This window comes from Thalassophryne amazonica, chromosome 7, assembly GCF_902500255.1.
Source record: "Thalassophryne amazonica chromosome 7, fThaAma1.1, whole genome shotgun sequence".
Lineage (NCBI taxonomy): Eukaryota > Metazoa > Chordata > Actinopteri > Batrachoidiformes > Batrachoididae > Thalassophryne > Thalassophryne amazonica.
The window spans coordinates 59,132,462-59,146,673 of NC_047109.1; the positions used below are offsets into that span (position 1 = coordinate 59,132,462).

Consider the following 14,212-nt stretch of genomic DNA (forward strand, 5'->3'; position numbering starts at 1 on the left):
TGTGCCTAAAACTCTCATGAATATACAGTGGTATGTAAACGTTTTGGCACGCCTGATAATTTTGATGATTTTCCTTCATAAATCATTGGTTGTTTGGATCAGCAATTTCAGTTAAATATATCATAGAGCAGACAAACATTTATTTGAGAAGTGAAGTAAAGTTTCTAGTATTTACAGAAAGTATAAATTATTTAAACAATAATTATTTAAACAAAATTAGGCAGGTGCATAAATTTGGGCACCCTTTTCATTTTATTGATTTGAATACATTTAGCACTAATTATTGGAACACAAAATTGGTTTGATAAGCTCATTGACCCTTGACCTCCTTACACAGGTGAATCCAATCATGAGAAAGGGTATTTAAGGTGGCCATTTGCAAATGTTTCTCCTCTTTGCACCTCTTCTAATGAGTGGCAACATGGGAGCCTCTAAACAACTCTCAAATGACCTGAAAACAAAGATTGTTCAACATCATGGTTGAGGGGAAGGACACAAAAAGCTATCTCAGAGATTTCAGTTGTCAGTTTACACTGTGAGGAACATAGTGAGGAAATGGAAGACCGCAGACACAGTACTAGTTAAGGCCCAAAGTGGCAGGCCAAAAAAAATCTCAGATATTTGAAGCGAAGGATGATGAGAACAGTCATAGACCATAGACCTGCTCCAAAGACCTACAAAATGATCTTGCTGCAGATAGTGTCTCAGTGCATCATTCAACTATACAGCGCACTTTGCACAAGGAAATGCTGTATGGGAGAGTAATGCAGAGGAAGCCTTTTCTGCGTACATGTCACAAACAGAGTCACTTGAGGTATGCTAAAGCACATTTGGACAGCCCAGATTCATTTTGGAATAAGGTGCTGTGGACTGATGAAACTAAAACTGAGTTATTTGGGCATAACAAGGGGCGATATGCATGGCTGAAAAAGGACTCAGCATTCCAAGAAAAACACTTGCTACCTACAGTAAAAGTTGGAGGTGTTTCCATCATGCTGTGTGGCTGTGTGGCCAGTGCAGGTACTGGGAATCTTGTTAAAGTTGAGGATCACATGGATTCCAGTGAATATCAACAGATTCTTGAGAACAATGTTCATGAATCAGTGACAAAGTTGAAGTTGCGCCGGGGCTGGATCTTTCAGCAAGACAACGACCCTAAGCACAGCTCAAAATCTACTAAGGCATTCATGCAGAGGAACAAGTACAATGTTCTGGAATGGCCATCTCAGTCCCCATACCTGAATATTATTGAAAATCTGTGGTGTGATTTTAAGTGGGCTGTCCATGCACAGAAACCAACAAACCTGACTGAACTGGAGATGTTTTGTAAAGAAGAATGGTCCAAAATACCTTCAACCAGAATACAGACTCTCATTGGAAGCAATAGCAAGCATTTAGAGACTATTATTTCTGCAAAATATTTATTTAGTCAATATTTAGTAGTGTCAATATTTAGTAATATCTACTAAATATTGTATTTTTTTCTGTTGGGGTGCCCAAATTTATGCACCTGCCTAATTTTGTTTAAATAATTATTGCACACTTTCTGTAAATACTAGAAACTTGATTTCACTTCTCAAATATCACTGTGTTTGTCTGCTATATGATATATTTAACTGAAATTGCTGATCTAAACAACCAATGATTTATAAAGGAAAATCATGGAACTCATCAGGGGTGCCCAAACCTTTACATACCACTGTATTATCTGGGTTTTTAGACATTGTTATTGTGTTTGTTTTATGTAAACTTGAGAAAAGCTCAGGTTGTTTCTCTATTATTTTCAATGGGAATTGCTATGAGCTGTGATCGCTTCCTTTTCATGTCATTCTGGGGGAAAATGAAGTTTGCTCTTTAACATCCTGATTATTGTCCTTTACAGCACTGTTTGTCCAGTTTGTTCCAGAGTAATATATATAAAATGTTTGAAATTTGGTACGTTTTTGACTGATAATAATAATAATAATAATAATAATAATAATAATAATAATAATAATAATAAATGAGGAAAGTATTCAACAGTAGCTGAATAAGTTAAAGTGCAGGCGGCACTCACGTCTTCTGTGTTTATTCTACAGTAGTTCAAATTCAAGTTCCTGGGAAAATGCAGATTTTACTGAGCCTGGCAAAATGAGACATGTAATTCACTTCGCAAATAATTTCACTTTGCGAAAGGGTCTGGTTCTCCTCCCAATGACAGCCATTTCCTCTTGGACTGTTTGTATCATATTAATGAGTTTTATGCAATGACTCATTGAGGAGTACTGAAGAGGAAAGGGATTTTTGCTGCATGCTCTGCTCAAAAATATTTTTTGGAATAACTAAAAAAATCCTTGGGAGTTTCAAGTTTTTATGTCAAAACTGACAGTCCTGATAAAAATCCTTTGAAACACTTCATTGCTCAGCCCATGTGTGTGTTCCAGAAGCTCACAGTCTATAACCGTAACAAACTGTGGCAGGATGATCTCGGTTTCTTACTAATGTTCTCTAGCTAGAGTGTGATTTGATGACTTAACGCTCTGGACTTGTACCATGTGATGTGTGCAAAAACAGGTGTACCATGCATGGAGTACCGTATAGCTTTAACAAGCCGTAGCGCAATATTGTTAATATTGTTGTATAATATTGTTGTACAGACAGTTTTCTGTACAACAATATTACAAACCCCATGGAAAGGCAAGGAATTACCAAAGTATCAAGGTTTTAAACAGTCAATTCCAGAAAGGGCCTTAAGTGTCCTGATGTCACTATTAACACATATGTGTTGATGATCTCAGTCACATTATTAACATACTTGTTTCTTTGTTTGTTTTTGAGAACATTGTCATTCTGCAGAATTATGACAAATGTGCATAATGATTAGTTTGATTAGTTTGCTGGGAAATCTACGTCTATGAACCACAAAGTAGTTTTTCAGTCAGTTTCCATTTCCTCGAGCTGTCAAGGGTGGCAGCATATTTTCTCAACTGACGTACATCTGTGTGCTATTAAATGCACGCATTACACACGTTGTCTGATTCACAGTATCAACAATTAGGCATGTTGTTGAAAAGAGGGCCATGTCACTTCCTGAAAAGGCTAAAATTATTCATTATTATTCTTCATTTTGCATAATGCCTGGTGGTTACAGGTACTTCATAAAATGACATTTCTAATATGTATAATGACAGGTTTCTCTGACTGACTGTGTGTGTGTGTGTGTGTGCACGCGCGCACTAGGGATCGTTCAAAAGTATCTTTCCAAGGGGTGAAAAGTATTCATACTCCATGTGTGATTTTAATGCCTTTGCAGACACAGGGCTACAGTGTGCAGTATCTTATAATCCTTCTCAAGTTTTTCTTTATTTACCCTGACTTCAGCCAGCTTTATCGCTGCAATTTACTATGTAAACACAAAGCAGTAGGAGCCAGTACATCATGTACACTACATCCTTTGCTTAACAATGCCTTGTTTACTCCCTGTCAGAGGAACCCGTGAGAAGACGGAGCCTCTCCACGCTGCTTGATAATCTTGTTTTGTTTTGTATCCGTTATGTATTCTGCACCAGATATGTCATGTCTGTGGCTGCAGTGAGCGCCTCAGCAGGAACTATAAAAAGTGTGAGAGGACAGCATCAATGTGCACTTTTCAAGATGCACAGCCAGGTACGTCTCCAAGTTCTGCATATTTATTTATTTGTTGTTGTTATTGCTGTTGTTTCATTATTTCAGATTAAATACACTCAGAAAAATAATAGATCACATTCTTCATCAGAAATTGCAATTGAATTGAATAATAATAGTAAAAAGCCAGTTCCTAATTAGAACAAGTTGGGATGGTATGGAAAAAGAAAATATTTTGTTTTGAAGGCAGCAACTATTGCTCTAAAATCTTAATTTTTTTTTTTTTTTTTTTTTTGCATTAATGCTACATCACAGAAATGAAAATGACCTTTGACAAGGGCACTGACACAACCCCATACCATGACAGACCCGAGCTTTTTGATTGCTTGCTGCTAAGAGTCCAGTTGGTCCTTTTCGTCTTTGGTCCAAAGCACATTTCTTTCATTTCTTCCAAAAAAGTATCTGTAGTACTGATTTGTGTGGCCACAATACATGTTTCTACTGTGTGATGGTCCAGCATAGACACCTCTGAGCTCAGAGAAAAGTCAGTGCTGCTTCACAGTGAAGTTTTAAGTGAAACTATTTAGTGAAAATTTTGTATTTCGATATGTGAAGTGAACAGTGATGCCGGTAACGCGTTACTTAGTAACGCGTTACTCTAATCTGACCACTTTTTTTTAGTAACGAGTAATCTAACGCGTTAATCTTTCCAAATCAGTAATCAGATTAAAGTTACTTCTCCATGTCACTGTGCGTTACTATTATTTTTCATTGTGGGTCGATAACAGCATTAAACTTGGTCTGTGGGCAGGAGGTCGGGGTTCGACTGAACTGCCCACTTTAAGCGAGCTGTGAGCTTTTAATCCACGTTTTTTTGCAGCTGCTCGACTCGTCCTCACCTCTTAAAGCGCGGTGATCAGCACACCTGCACTGAACTTTACAAAGACATTTTTATACTTTTTTTCCTCCTTTATTTAGAATTCTGAGCTGAGCCGCTCTGTATCTGGTCGTTAAAAACAGCTGATCCTCCGCGACGCGTCAACAACTAACACTATTTTCCACTCAAATGCACTTAAACTCTCTTTCTGAGGACCACATGATGTGAAAACGCAATAAAACTTTCTTACCTGTAAATCTGGTCATGTTTTCTGCATAAATAAATGTTATCCATTCTTTGTGCTCAAACGCCAAAGCAGGGGCGAATCCAGATGGAATGGGGGCGTGGGGCAAGGATGTGCCCCCTCCCCCACAACACCCCTAGATTAAAGGTGCAATTTTGAAGCCGTTTTTTACTACAACTAATATTGCTTAAAATAATAATAATTTCGACAAGTAAAATGTTTAGAGAGAATTTAAATGTTAGAAAAATGTTAGAATTTAATAGTTACCTTTATAAACAATGTAGGCTCGAAATTGCAAGTTTTACTGTTACAGTGCTGTCAACAGTTAAATATGAGGTCAAGAAAGACGTCTTTATTTTACTTTTTATAAAACAAGTATTTATTTTCATTGAAGTCAAGAAAGGGTGACTATAAAGTGAGTTTTGGCAAAACAGGTATCATTGTCATGTTGAGGTGGCAGAGGGTTGTTGTCGGCAGCTGGGAAAAGTAACTAAAAAAGTAACTAGTAATCTAACTTAGTTACTTTTACAATTGAGTAATCAGTAAAGTAACTAAGTTACTTTTACAATTGAGTAATCAGTAAAGTAACTAAGTTACTTTTTCAAAGTAACTGTGGCAACACTGGAAGTGGAGCTGTTGAACAGATAATTGGCAAAGCTTCTGGGGAAAACCTGGTCTTGTTAGGAGAGACGGCATCCATCCCACTTTGGATGGAGCAGCTCTCATTTCTAGAAATCTGGCCAATTTTCTTAAATCCTCCAAACCGTGACTATCCAGGGTTGGGACCAGGAAGCAGAGTTGTAGTCTTACATACCTCTCTGCAGCTTCTCTCCGCAATCTTCCACTCCAGCTTATTAATTAATCCAAAACCCAGACAGAGCTTTAATTCATTTGAAAGCTTGACTCTTAGTCTTGTCCATCCAAATTGGAAATCCCAAAAACCAGTTTTATTTGTTATTATCTATCATCCACCTGGTCGTTACTATGAGTTTCTCTGTGAATTTTCAGAAGATAATTATAGTGGGCGATTTTAACATCCACACAGATGCTGAGAATGACAGCCTCAGCACTGCATTTAATCTATTATTAGACTCAATTGGCTTTGCTCAAAATGTGAATAAGTCCACCCACCACTTTAATCATATCTTAGATCTTGTTCTGACTTATGGTATGGAAATTGAAGACTTAACAGTATTCCCTGAAAACTCCCTTCTGTCTGATCATTTCTTAATAACATTTACATTTACTCTGATGGACTACCCAGCAGTGGGGAATAAGTTTCATTACACTAGAAGTCTTTCAGAAAGCACTGTAACTAGGTTTAAGGATTTGATTCCTTCTTTATGTTCTCTAATGCCATATACCAACACAGTGCAGAGTAGCTACCTAAACTCTGTGAGTGAGATAGATTATCTTGTCAATAGTTTTACATCCTCATTGAAGACAACTTTGGATGCTGTAGCTCCTCTGAAAAAGAGAGCCTTAAATCAGAAGTGCCTGACTCCTTGGTATAACTCACAAACTCACACCTTAAAGCAGATAACCCGTAAGTTGGAGAGGAAATGGCGTCTCACTAATTTAGAAGATCTTCACTTAGCCTGGAAAAAGAGTATGTTGCGCTATAAAAAAAAGCCCTCCATAAAGCTAGGACATCTTACTACTCATCACTAATTGAAGAAAATAAGAACAATGCCAGGTTTCTTTTCAGCACTGTAGCCAGGCTGACAAAGAGTCAGAGCTCTATTGAGCCGAGTATTCCTTTAACTTTAACTAGTAATGACTTCATGACTTTCTTTGCTAATAAAATTTTAACTATTAGAGAAAAAATTACTCATAACCATCCCAAAGACATATCGTTATCTTTGGCTGCTTTCAGTGATGCCGGTATTTGGTTAGACTCTTTCTCTCCGATTGTTCTGTCTGAGTTATTTTCATTAGTTACTTCCTCCAAACCATCAGCATGTCTATTAGACCCCATTCCTACCAGGCTACTCAATGAAGCCCTACCATTAATTAATGCTTCGATCTTAAATATGAACAATCTATCTTTATTAGTTGGGTATGTACCACAGGCTTTTAAGGTGGCAGTAATTAAACCATTACTTAAAAAGCCATCACTTGACCCAGCTATCTTAGCTAATTATAGGCCAATCTCCAACCTTCCTTTTCTCTCAAAAATTCTTGAAAGGGTAGTTGTAAAACAGCTAACTGATCATCTGCAGAGGAATGGTCTATTTGAAGAGTTTCAGTCAGGTTTTAGAATTCATCATAGTACAGAAACAGCATTAGTGAAGGTTACAAATGATCTTCTTATGGCCTCAGACAGTGGACTCATCTCTGTTCTTGTTCTGTTAGACCTCAGTGCTGCTTTTGATACTGTTGACCATAAAATTTTATTACAGAGATTAGAGCATGCCATAGGTATTAAAGGCACTGCGCTGCGGTGGTTTGAATCATATTTATCTAATAGATTACAATATGTTCATGTAAATGGGGAATCTTCTTCACAGACTAAGGTTAATTATGGAGTTCCACAAGGTTCTGTGCTAGGACCAATTTTATTCACTTTATACATGTTTCCCTTAGGCAGTATTATTAGACAGCATTGCTTAAATTTTCATTGTTACGCAGATGATACCCAGCTTTATCTATCCATGAAGCCAGAGGACACACACCAATTAGCTAAACTGCAGGATTGTCTTACAGACATAAAGACATGGATGACCTCTAATTTCCTGCTTTTAAACTCAGATAAAACCGAAGTTATTGTACTTGGCCCCACAAATCTTAGAAACATGGTGTCTAACCAGATCCTTACTCTGGATGGCATTACCCTGACCTCTAGTAATACTGTGAGAAATCTTGGAGTCATTTTTGATCAGGATATGTCATTCAATGCGCATATTAAACAAATATGTAGGACTGCTTTTTTGCATTTGCGCAATATCTCTAATTGATTTTGATTTGATTGAGTTTGGAGCTAAAGCAATGTTCAAGCATGGCCCATTTCAAAAAGCAGTACAAAAACATGGTTCTCACAGGGTACAGGGAGAAATAAGGACTTTAACAATCGCAGGATGGTTTCACAGATTTGTGTATTTACACGATTCTTTTTCTGTTGTTTCTAAACATGCATGTATGCAAATATTGTTTGTATATATGATTTTGTGAGTACAAATCATATTTTTTGATGTATGTAGGAATTTGTGACTGTGTGTGAAGACAGGATAAGACATTTTAATTCTAACTGACAGGTGGAAAAGGGGTAGGATTACATAAGCATACGCTTCTTCCTACTCTTTTTCGAACATGTGGAGTTACTATCTTGTTTTTTTGTTTTTAGTTATTTATTTTTATTTGTTTGTTTATACTGTGTACAGTTTTTTACGAAGGCTTTATTTTGAACATTAAAGCCTTCATAAAAAAAAAAACAAATTTGGATTCTGTATTTTAGTGCTTGACAAATGTTTCCCAAAGTAATTCCTTGCCCATATGGTTATATCAGCTATTGATGAATGACGATTCTTGATGCACTGGGTTTTCATCTTAGGCCCTTTACTCGCTGAAATTGCTCCAGATTCCTTGAATTGTTCAATGATATTTTGCACTGTAGAAGGAGAAATATGCAAATCTCTTTGACGCGTTCTTTGAGGAACATTGTTGTTAAATGTTACACTGATTTTCTTAAACAGTTATTGACAAAAAGGAGATCCTCTGCCCATCTTTGCTCCTCAAAGACTCAGCCTTTAGTGGATACTGCTTTAGTACCAAATCTTGATTACAATTGCCTGTTGACATAATCTGTTTGAAATGACGTTATTATTATTATTATTATTATTATTATTATTTTATTTTACCTCATTGCTAGCCCCTAACTTGCCCAAACTCAGCTTTTTTGTAATGTGTTGCAGTCTTGAAATGCGGGAATGGATTTATCTTAATAAGTGGAATAAAGTTGACCACACAAAACATGAAAAATCTTGGGTTCATACTGTTTACAATGAGATAGAAGTCAAAGTAAAGTAAATGTAAAAATCACTTTGTTTTGTGTGTGTGTGTGTGTGTGTGTGTGTGTGTGTGTGTGTGTGTGTGTGTGTGTGTGTGTGTGTGTGTGTGTGTGTGTGTGTGTGTGTGTGTGTGTGTGTGTGTGTGTGTGTGTGTGTGTGTGTGTGCAGTTGCCATATTGTTATAGCGTTGTACAAAGATTGTGTGAAAGTGTTATAAAAATGCTTCTAATCTCTGTGTTACATAGGCATCTTCACTTCTGTCCAGTGAAATGTTTGTGTTTCTGATTTTTATGGTGGCACTGCATCAAGTACACTCCACCTCAAATGTGGTGAGTGAAATTAAGATTTCAAAAACAAATCTGTAAGTAAACAAGTTTTGAAGCAGCAGTACTTTATTGAAATAGAGGGGTTTTTATGAATAAAATAAATGATGTGCTTAAATTCAGTTTTGAGCTTTGTGAAGTACTGATGTTTTTATAAATTTCCAACACATCAAAATTGCTTTTTAATGTAATAATATGGTATTTTGCATAATAGATTCTACAGTTGCTTGTTGTATCTTAAATGTTTTTGTACAGATAAATCTGTCTTGTGTAGACACAAAGGGCCTGATTTACTGAAGATTTCCTTGAGTAAAAATATGCACAACCACTGCTGCACTCACAAATACAACTGCATGTTGAATCACTATCAAGTATGCAACAAGGATTGCATAAGCTAAATGTGCAAAATAGTACACAAGGGTGGAATGACCAGTGGGAGTACAGGGATTTTCCCTGTGGGACGATCAATAATGGGCTGATGGCTGCCCATTTTTTTTTGTTTTGTTTTGTTTTGTTTTTTTGTTTTTTTTGTTTGTTTGCTTGTTTTTTGCTGCGCCTTGCCATGGTAACTCTCCCAGCCCAGGGAGAGAGGCATGCACCAGCCCACAGAGCTCAGCTACAGCCTGTAGACACAACATAGGCCCAGTGGCTTGTCTGTCAAAAGAATACCTGACAAAGTTGAGGCCCTGTGATAAGTTACAGAGGCCCAGGAGTCCACCCATGCATGTTCTAGACCCGTCTCGTCCAATCACCTTTAATCAAATCAAAATCAAATCAATTTCATTTATATAGCGCCAAATCACAACAAAAAGTTGCCCCAAGGCGCTTCATATTGCAAGGCAAAGCCATACAATAATTACAGAAAAACCCCAACTGTCAAAACGACCCCCTGTGAGCAAGCACTTGGCGACAGTGGGAAGGAAAAACTCCCTTTTAACAGGAAGAAACCTCCAGCAGAACCAGGCTCAGGGAGGGGCAGTCTTCTGCTGGGACTGGTTGGGGCTGAGGGAGAGAACCAGGAAAAAGACATGCTGTGGAGGGGAGCAGAGATCAATCACTAATGATTAAATGCAGAGTGGTGCATACAGAGCAAAAAGAGAAAGAAACACTCAGTGCATCATGGGAACCCCCAGCAGTCTAAGTCTATAGCAGCATAACTAAGGGATGGTTCAGGGTCACCTGATCCAGCCCTAACTATAAGCTTTAGCAAAAAGGAAAGTTTTAAGCCTAATCTTAAAAGTAGAGAGGGTGTCTGTCTCCCTGATCCGAATTGGGAGCTGGTTCCACAGGAGTGGAGCCTGAAAGCTGAAGGCTCTGCCTCCCATTCTACTCTTACAAACCCTAGGAACTACAAGTAAGCCTGCAGTCTGAGAGTGAAGCGCTCTACTGGGGTGATATGGTACTATGAGGTCCCTAAGATAAGATGGGACCTGATTATTCAAAACCTTATAAGTAAGAAGAAGAATTTTAAATTCTATTCTAGAATTAACAGGAAGCCAATGAAGAGAGGCCAATATGAGTGAGATATGCTCTCTCCTTCTAGTCCCTGTCAGTACTCTAGCTGCAGCATTTTGAATTAACTGAAGGCTTTTCAGGGAACTTTTAGGACAACCTGATAATAATGAATTACAATAGTCCAGCCTAGAAGAAATAAATGCATGAATTAGTTTTTCAGCATCACTCTGAGACAAGACCTTTCTAATTTTAGAGATATTGCGCAAATGCAAAAAAGCAGTCCTACATATTTGTTTAATATGCGCATTGAATGACATATCCTGATCAAAAATGACTCCAAGATTTCTCACAGTATTACTAGAGGTCAGGGTAATGCCATCCAGAGTAAGGATCTGGTTAGACACCATGTTTCTAAGATTTGCAGGGCCAAGTACAATAACTTCAGTTTTATCTGAGTTTAAAAGCAGGAAATTAGAGGTCATCCATGTCTTTATGTCTGTAAGACAACCATGCAGTTTAGCTAATTGGTGTGTGTCCTCTGGCTTCATGGATAGATAAAGCTGAGTATCATCTGCGTAACAATGAAAATTTAAGCAATGCTGTCTAATAATACTGCCTAAGGGAAGCATGTATAAAGTAAATAAAATTGGTCCTAGCACAGAACCTTGTGGAACTCCAGAATTAACCTTAGTCTGTGAAGAAGATTCCCCATTTACATGAACAAATTGTAATCTATTAGATAAATATGATTCAAACCACCGCAGCGCAGTGCCTTTAATACCTATGGCATGCTCTAATCTCGGTAATAAAATTTTATGGTCAACAGTATCAAAAGCAGCACGGAGGTCTAACAAAACAAGCACAGAGATGAGTCCACTGTCTGAGGCCATAAGAAGATCATTTGTAACCTTCACTAATGCTGTTTCTGTACTATGATGAATTCTAAACCCTGATTGAAACTCTTCAAATAGACCATTCAGGAATTTTTGAGAGAAAAGGAAGGTTGGAGATTGGCCTATAATTAGCTAAGATAGCTGGGTCAAGTGATGGCTTTTTAAGTAATGGTTTAATTACTGCCACCTTAAAGTGCTGAAAAGAAACCTGGGGTTGTTCTTATTTTCTTCAATTAGTGATGAGTAGTAAGATGTCCTAGCTTTACGGAGGGCTTTTTTATAGAGCAACAGACTCTTTTTCCAGGCTAAGTGAAGATCTTCTAAATTAGTGAGACGCCATTTCCTCTCCAACTTAAGGGTTATCTGCTTTAAGCTGCGAGTTTGTGAGTTATACCACGGAGTCAGGCACTTCTGATTTAAGGCTCTCTTTTTCAGAGGAGCTACAGCATCCAAAGTTGTCCTCAATGAAGATATAAAACTATTGACGAGATAATCTATCTCACTCACAGAGTTTAGGTAGCTACTCTGCCCTGTGTTGGTATATGGCATTGGAGAACACAAAGAAGGAATCATATCCTTAAACCTAGTTACAGTGCTTTCTGAAAGACTTCTACTGTAATGAAACTTATTCCCCACTACTGGGCAGTCCATCAGAGTAAATGTAAATGTTATTAAGAAATGATCAGACAGAAGGGGGTTTTCAGGGAATACTGTTAAGTCTTCAATTTCCATACCATAAGTCAGAACAAGAGCTAAGGTATGATTAAAGTGGTGGGTGGACTCATTTACATTTTGAGCCAATCGAGTCTAACAATAGATTAAATGCAGTGTTGAGGCTGTCATTCTCAGCATCTGTGTGGATGTTAAAATTGCCCACTATAATTATCTTATCTGAGCTAAGCACTAAGTCAGACAAAAGGTCCGAAAATTCACAGAGAAACTCACAGTAACGACCAGGAGGACGATAGATAACAAATAAAACTGGTTTTTGGGACTTCCAATTTGGATGGACAAGACTAAGAGACAAGCTTTCAAATGAATTAAAGCTCTGTCTGGGTTTTTGATTAATTAATAAGCTGGAGTGGAAGATTGCTGCTAATCCTCCGCCTCGGCCCATGCTACGAGCATTCTGGCAGTTAGTGTGACTCGGGGGTGTTGACTCATTTAAACTAACATATTCATCCTGCTGTAACCAGGTTTCTGTAAGGCAGAATAAATCAATATGTTGATCCATTATTAGATCATTTACTAACAGGGACTTAGAAGAGAGAGATCTAATGTTTAATAGACAACATTTAACTGTTTTAGTCTGTGGTGCAGTTGAAGGTGCTATATTATTTTTTCTTTTTGAATTTTTATGCTTAAATAGATTTTTACTGGTTGTTGGTGGTCTGGGAGCAGGCACCGTCTCTACGGGGATGGGGTAATGAGGGGATGGCAGGGGGAGAGAAGCTGCAGACAGGTGTGTAAGACTACAACTCTGCTTCCTGGTCCCAACCCTGGATAGTCACGGTTTGGAGGATTTAAGAAAATTGACCAGATTTCTAGAAATGAGAGCTGCTCCATCCAAAGTGGGATGGATGCCGTCTCTCCTAAAAAGACCAGGTTTTCCCCAGAAGCTTTGCCAATTATCTGTTCAGTCTGTTCAACAGCTTCACTTCACATATCGAAATACAAAATTTTCACTAAATAGTTTCACTTAAAACTTCACTGTGAAGCAGCACTGACTTTTCTCTGAGCTCAGAGGTGTCTACGCTGGACCATCACACAGTAGAAACATGTATTGTGGCCTTCTCTCCTAACAAGACCAGGTTTTCCCCAGAAGCTTTGACAATTATCTATGAAGCCCACCTCATTTTTTGGACACCACTCAGACAGCCAGCAATTCAAGGAGAACATGCGGCTAAACATGTCACTCCCGGTCCGATTGGGGAGGGGCCCAGAGAAAACTACAGAGTCCGACATTGTTTTTGCAAAGTTACACACCGATTCAATATTAATTTTAGTGACCTCCGATTGGCGTAACCGAGTGTCATTACTGCCGACGTGAATTACAATCTTACCAAATTTACGCTTAGCCTTAGCCAGCAGTTTCAAATTTCCTTCAATGTTGCCTGCTCTGGCCCCCGGAAGACAATTGACTATGGTTGCTGGTGTCACTAACTTCACATTTCTCAAAACAGAGTCGCCGATAACCAGAGTTTGATCCTCAGCGGGTGTGTCGCCGAGTGGGGAAAAAAAAACGGTTAGAGATGTGAACGGGTTACTCATGATGAGTAATCATGATGAGAGAGAGAAACAGCACAGCAGAACACGAAAAACAAAAGGCAGTGCAGAAAAACTGAGGGAAAAGAAAAAAAGCTCTCATGACTGATACTGGTAAGAGATTTTCAGAGATGTTTGCTGCGGGGGCCGGCCTGGCAGGGGTGCCTGAAGCTGCGGGTCATACTCAGCAGCAGCAGGTGATAGCGTCTGAGTCGGACAGTGAAAGTGACAGTGAGGCTCCTGCTGCCATGGAGATGGTACATGAGTAGGGGAAAATTGGTGGTGGCGGCAATGATAGCAAGTGTGTGTGCCAGCATGGTGTGGATAAACACTCATTCATATAAAGTTCATGTGTAACAAAGCGCAAGACCCATGCTGCAATTAAAAGTACTCCTGATTGCCCATTACCTGAAAATAACAGAAGACATCACAGCAAGAAATAATTTAAAAGAAGGTCACATCTGGATTTGAGGAAGTTCTCATTTACAGTGAGAGTGGGGAATTTTTGGAACAGCCGTACTAACAGTGCCATGTGTAATCAGGCT

General features: G+C 38.4%; 1 protein-coding gene across 1 annotated transcript in view; it reads left to right on the top strand.

Moving 5' to 3' along the window:
* The first annotated feature begins 3,535 nt into the window (after positions 1-3,535).
* The window catches only part of LOC117513299 (cysteine-rich venom protein), a 32,814-nt gene continuing 22,137 nt past the window's right edge, over positions 3,536-14,212 (top strand). The window contains exons 1-2 of the mRNA XM_034173544.1: positions 3,536-3,645; positions 8,977-9,060. Coding sequence (XP_034029435.1) covers positions 3,556-3,645; positions 8,977-9,060 — 174 coding nt within the window. The 5' untranslated portion in view covers positions 3,536-3,555. The remainder of the gene's footprint in view (positions 3,646-8,976; positions 9,061-14,212) is intronic.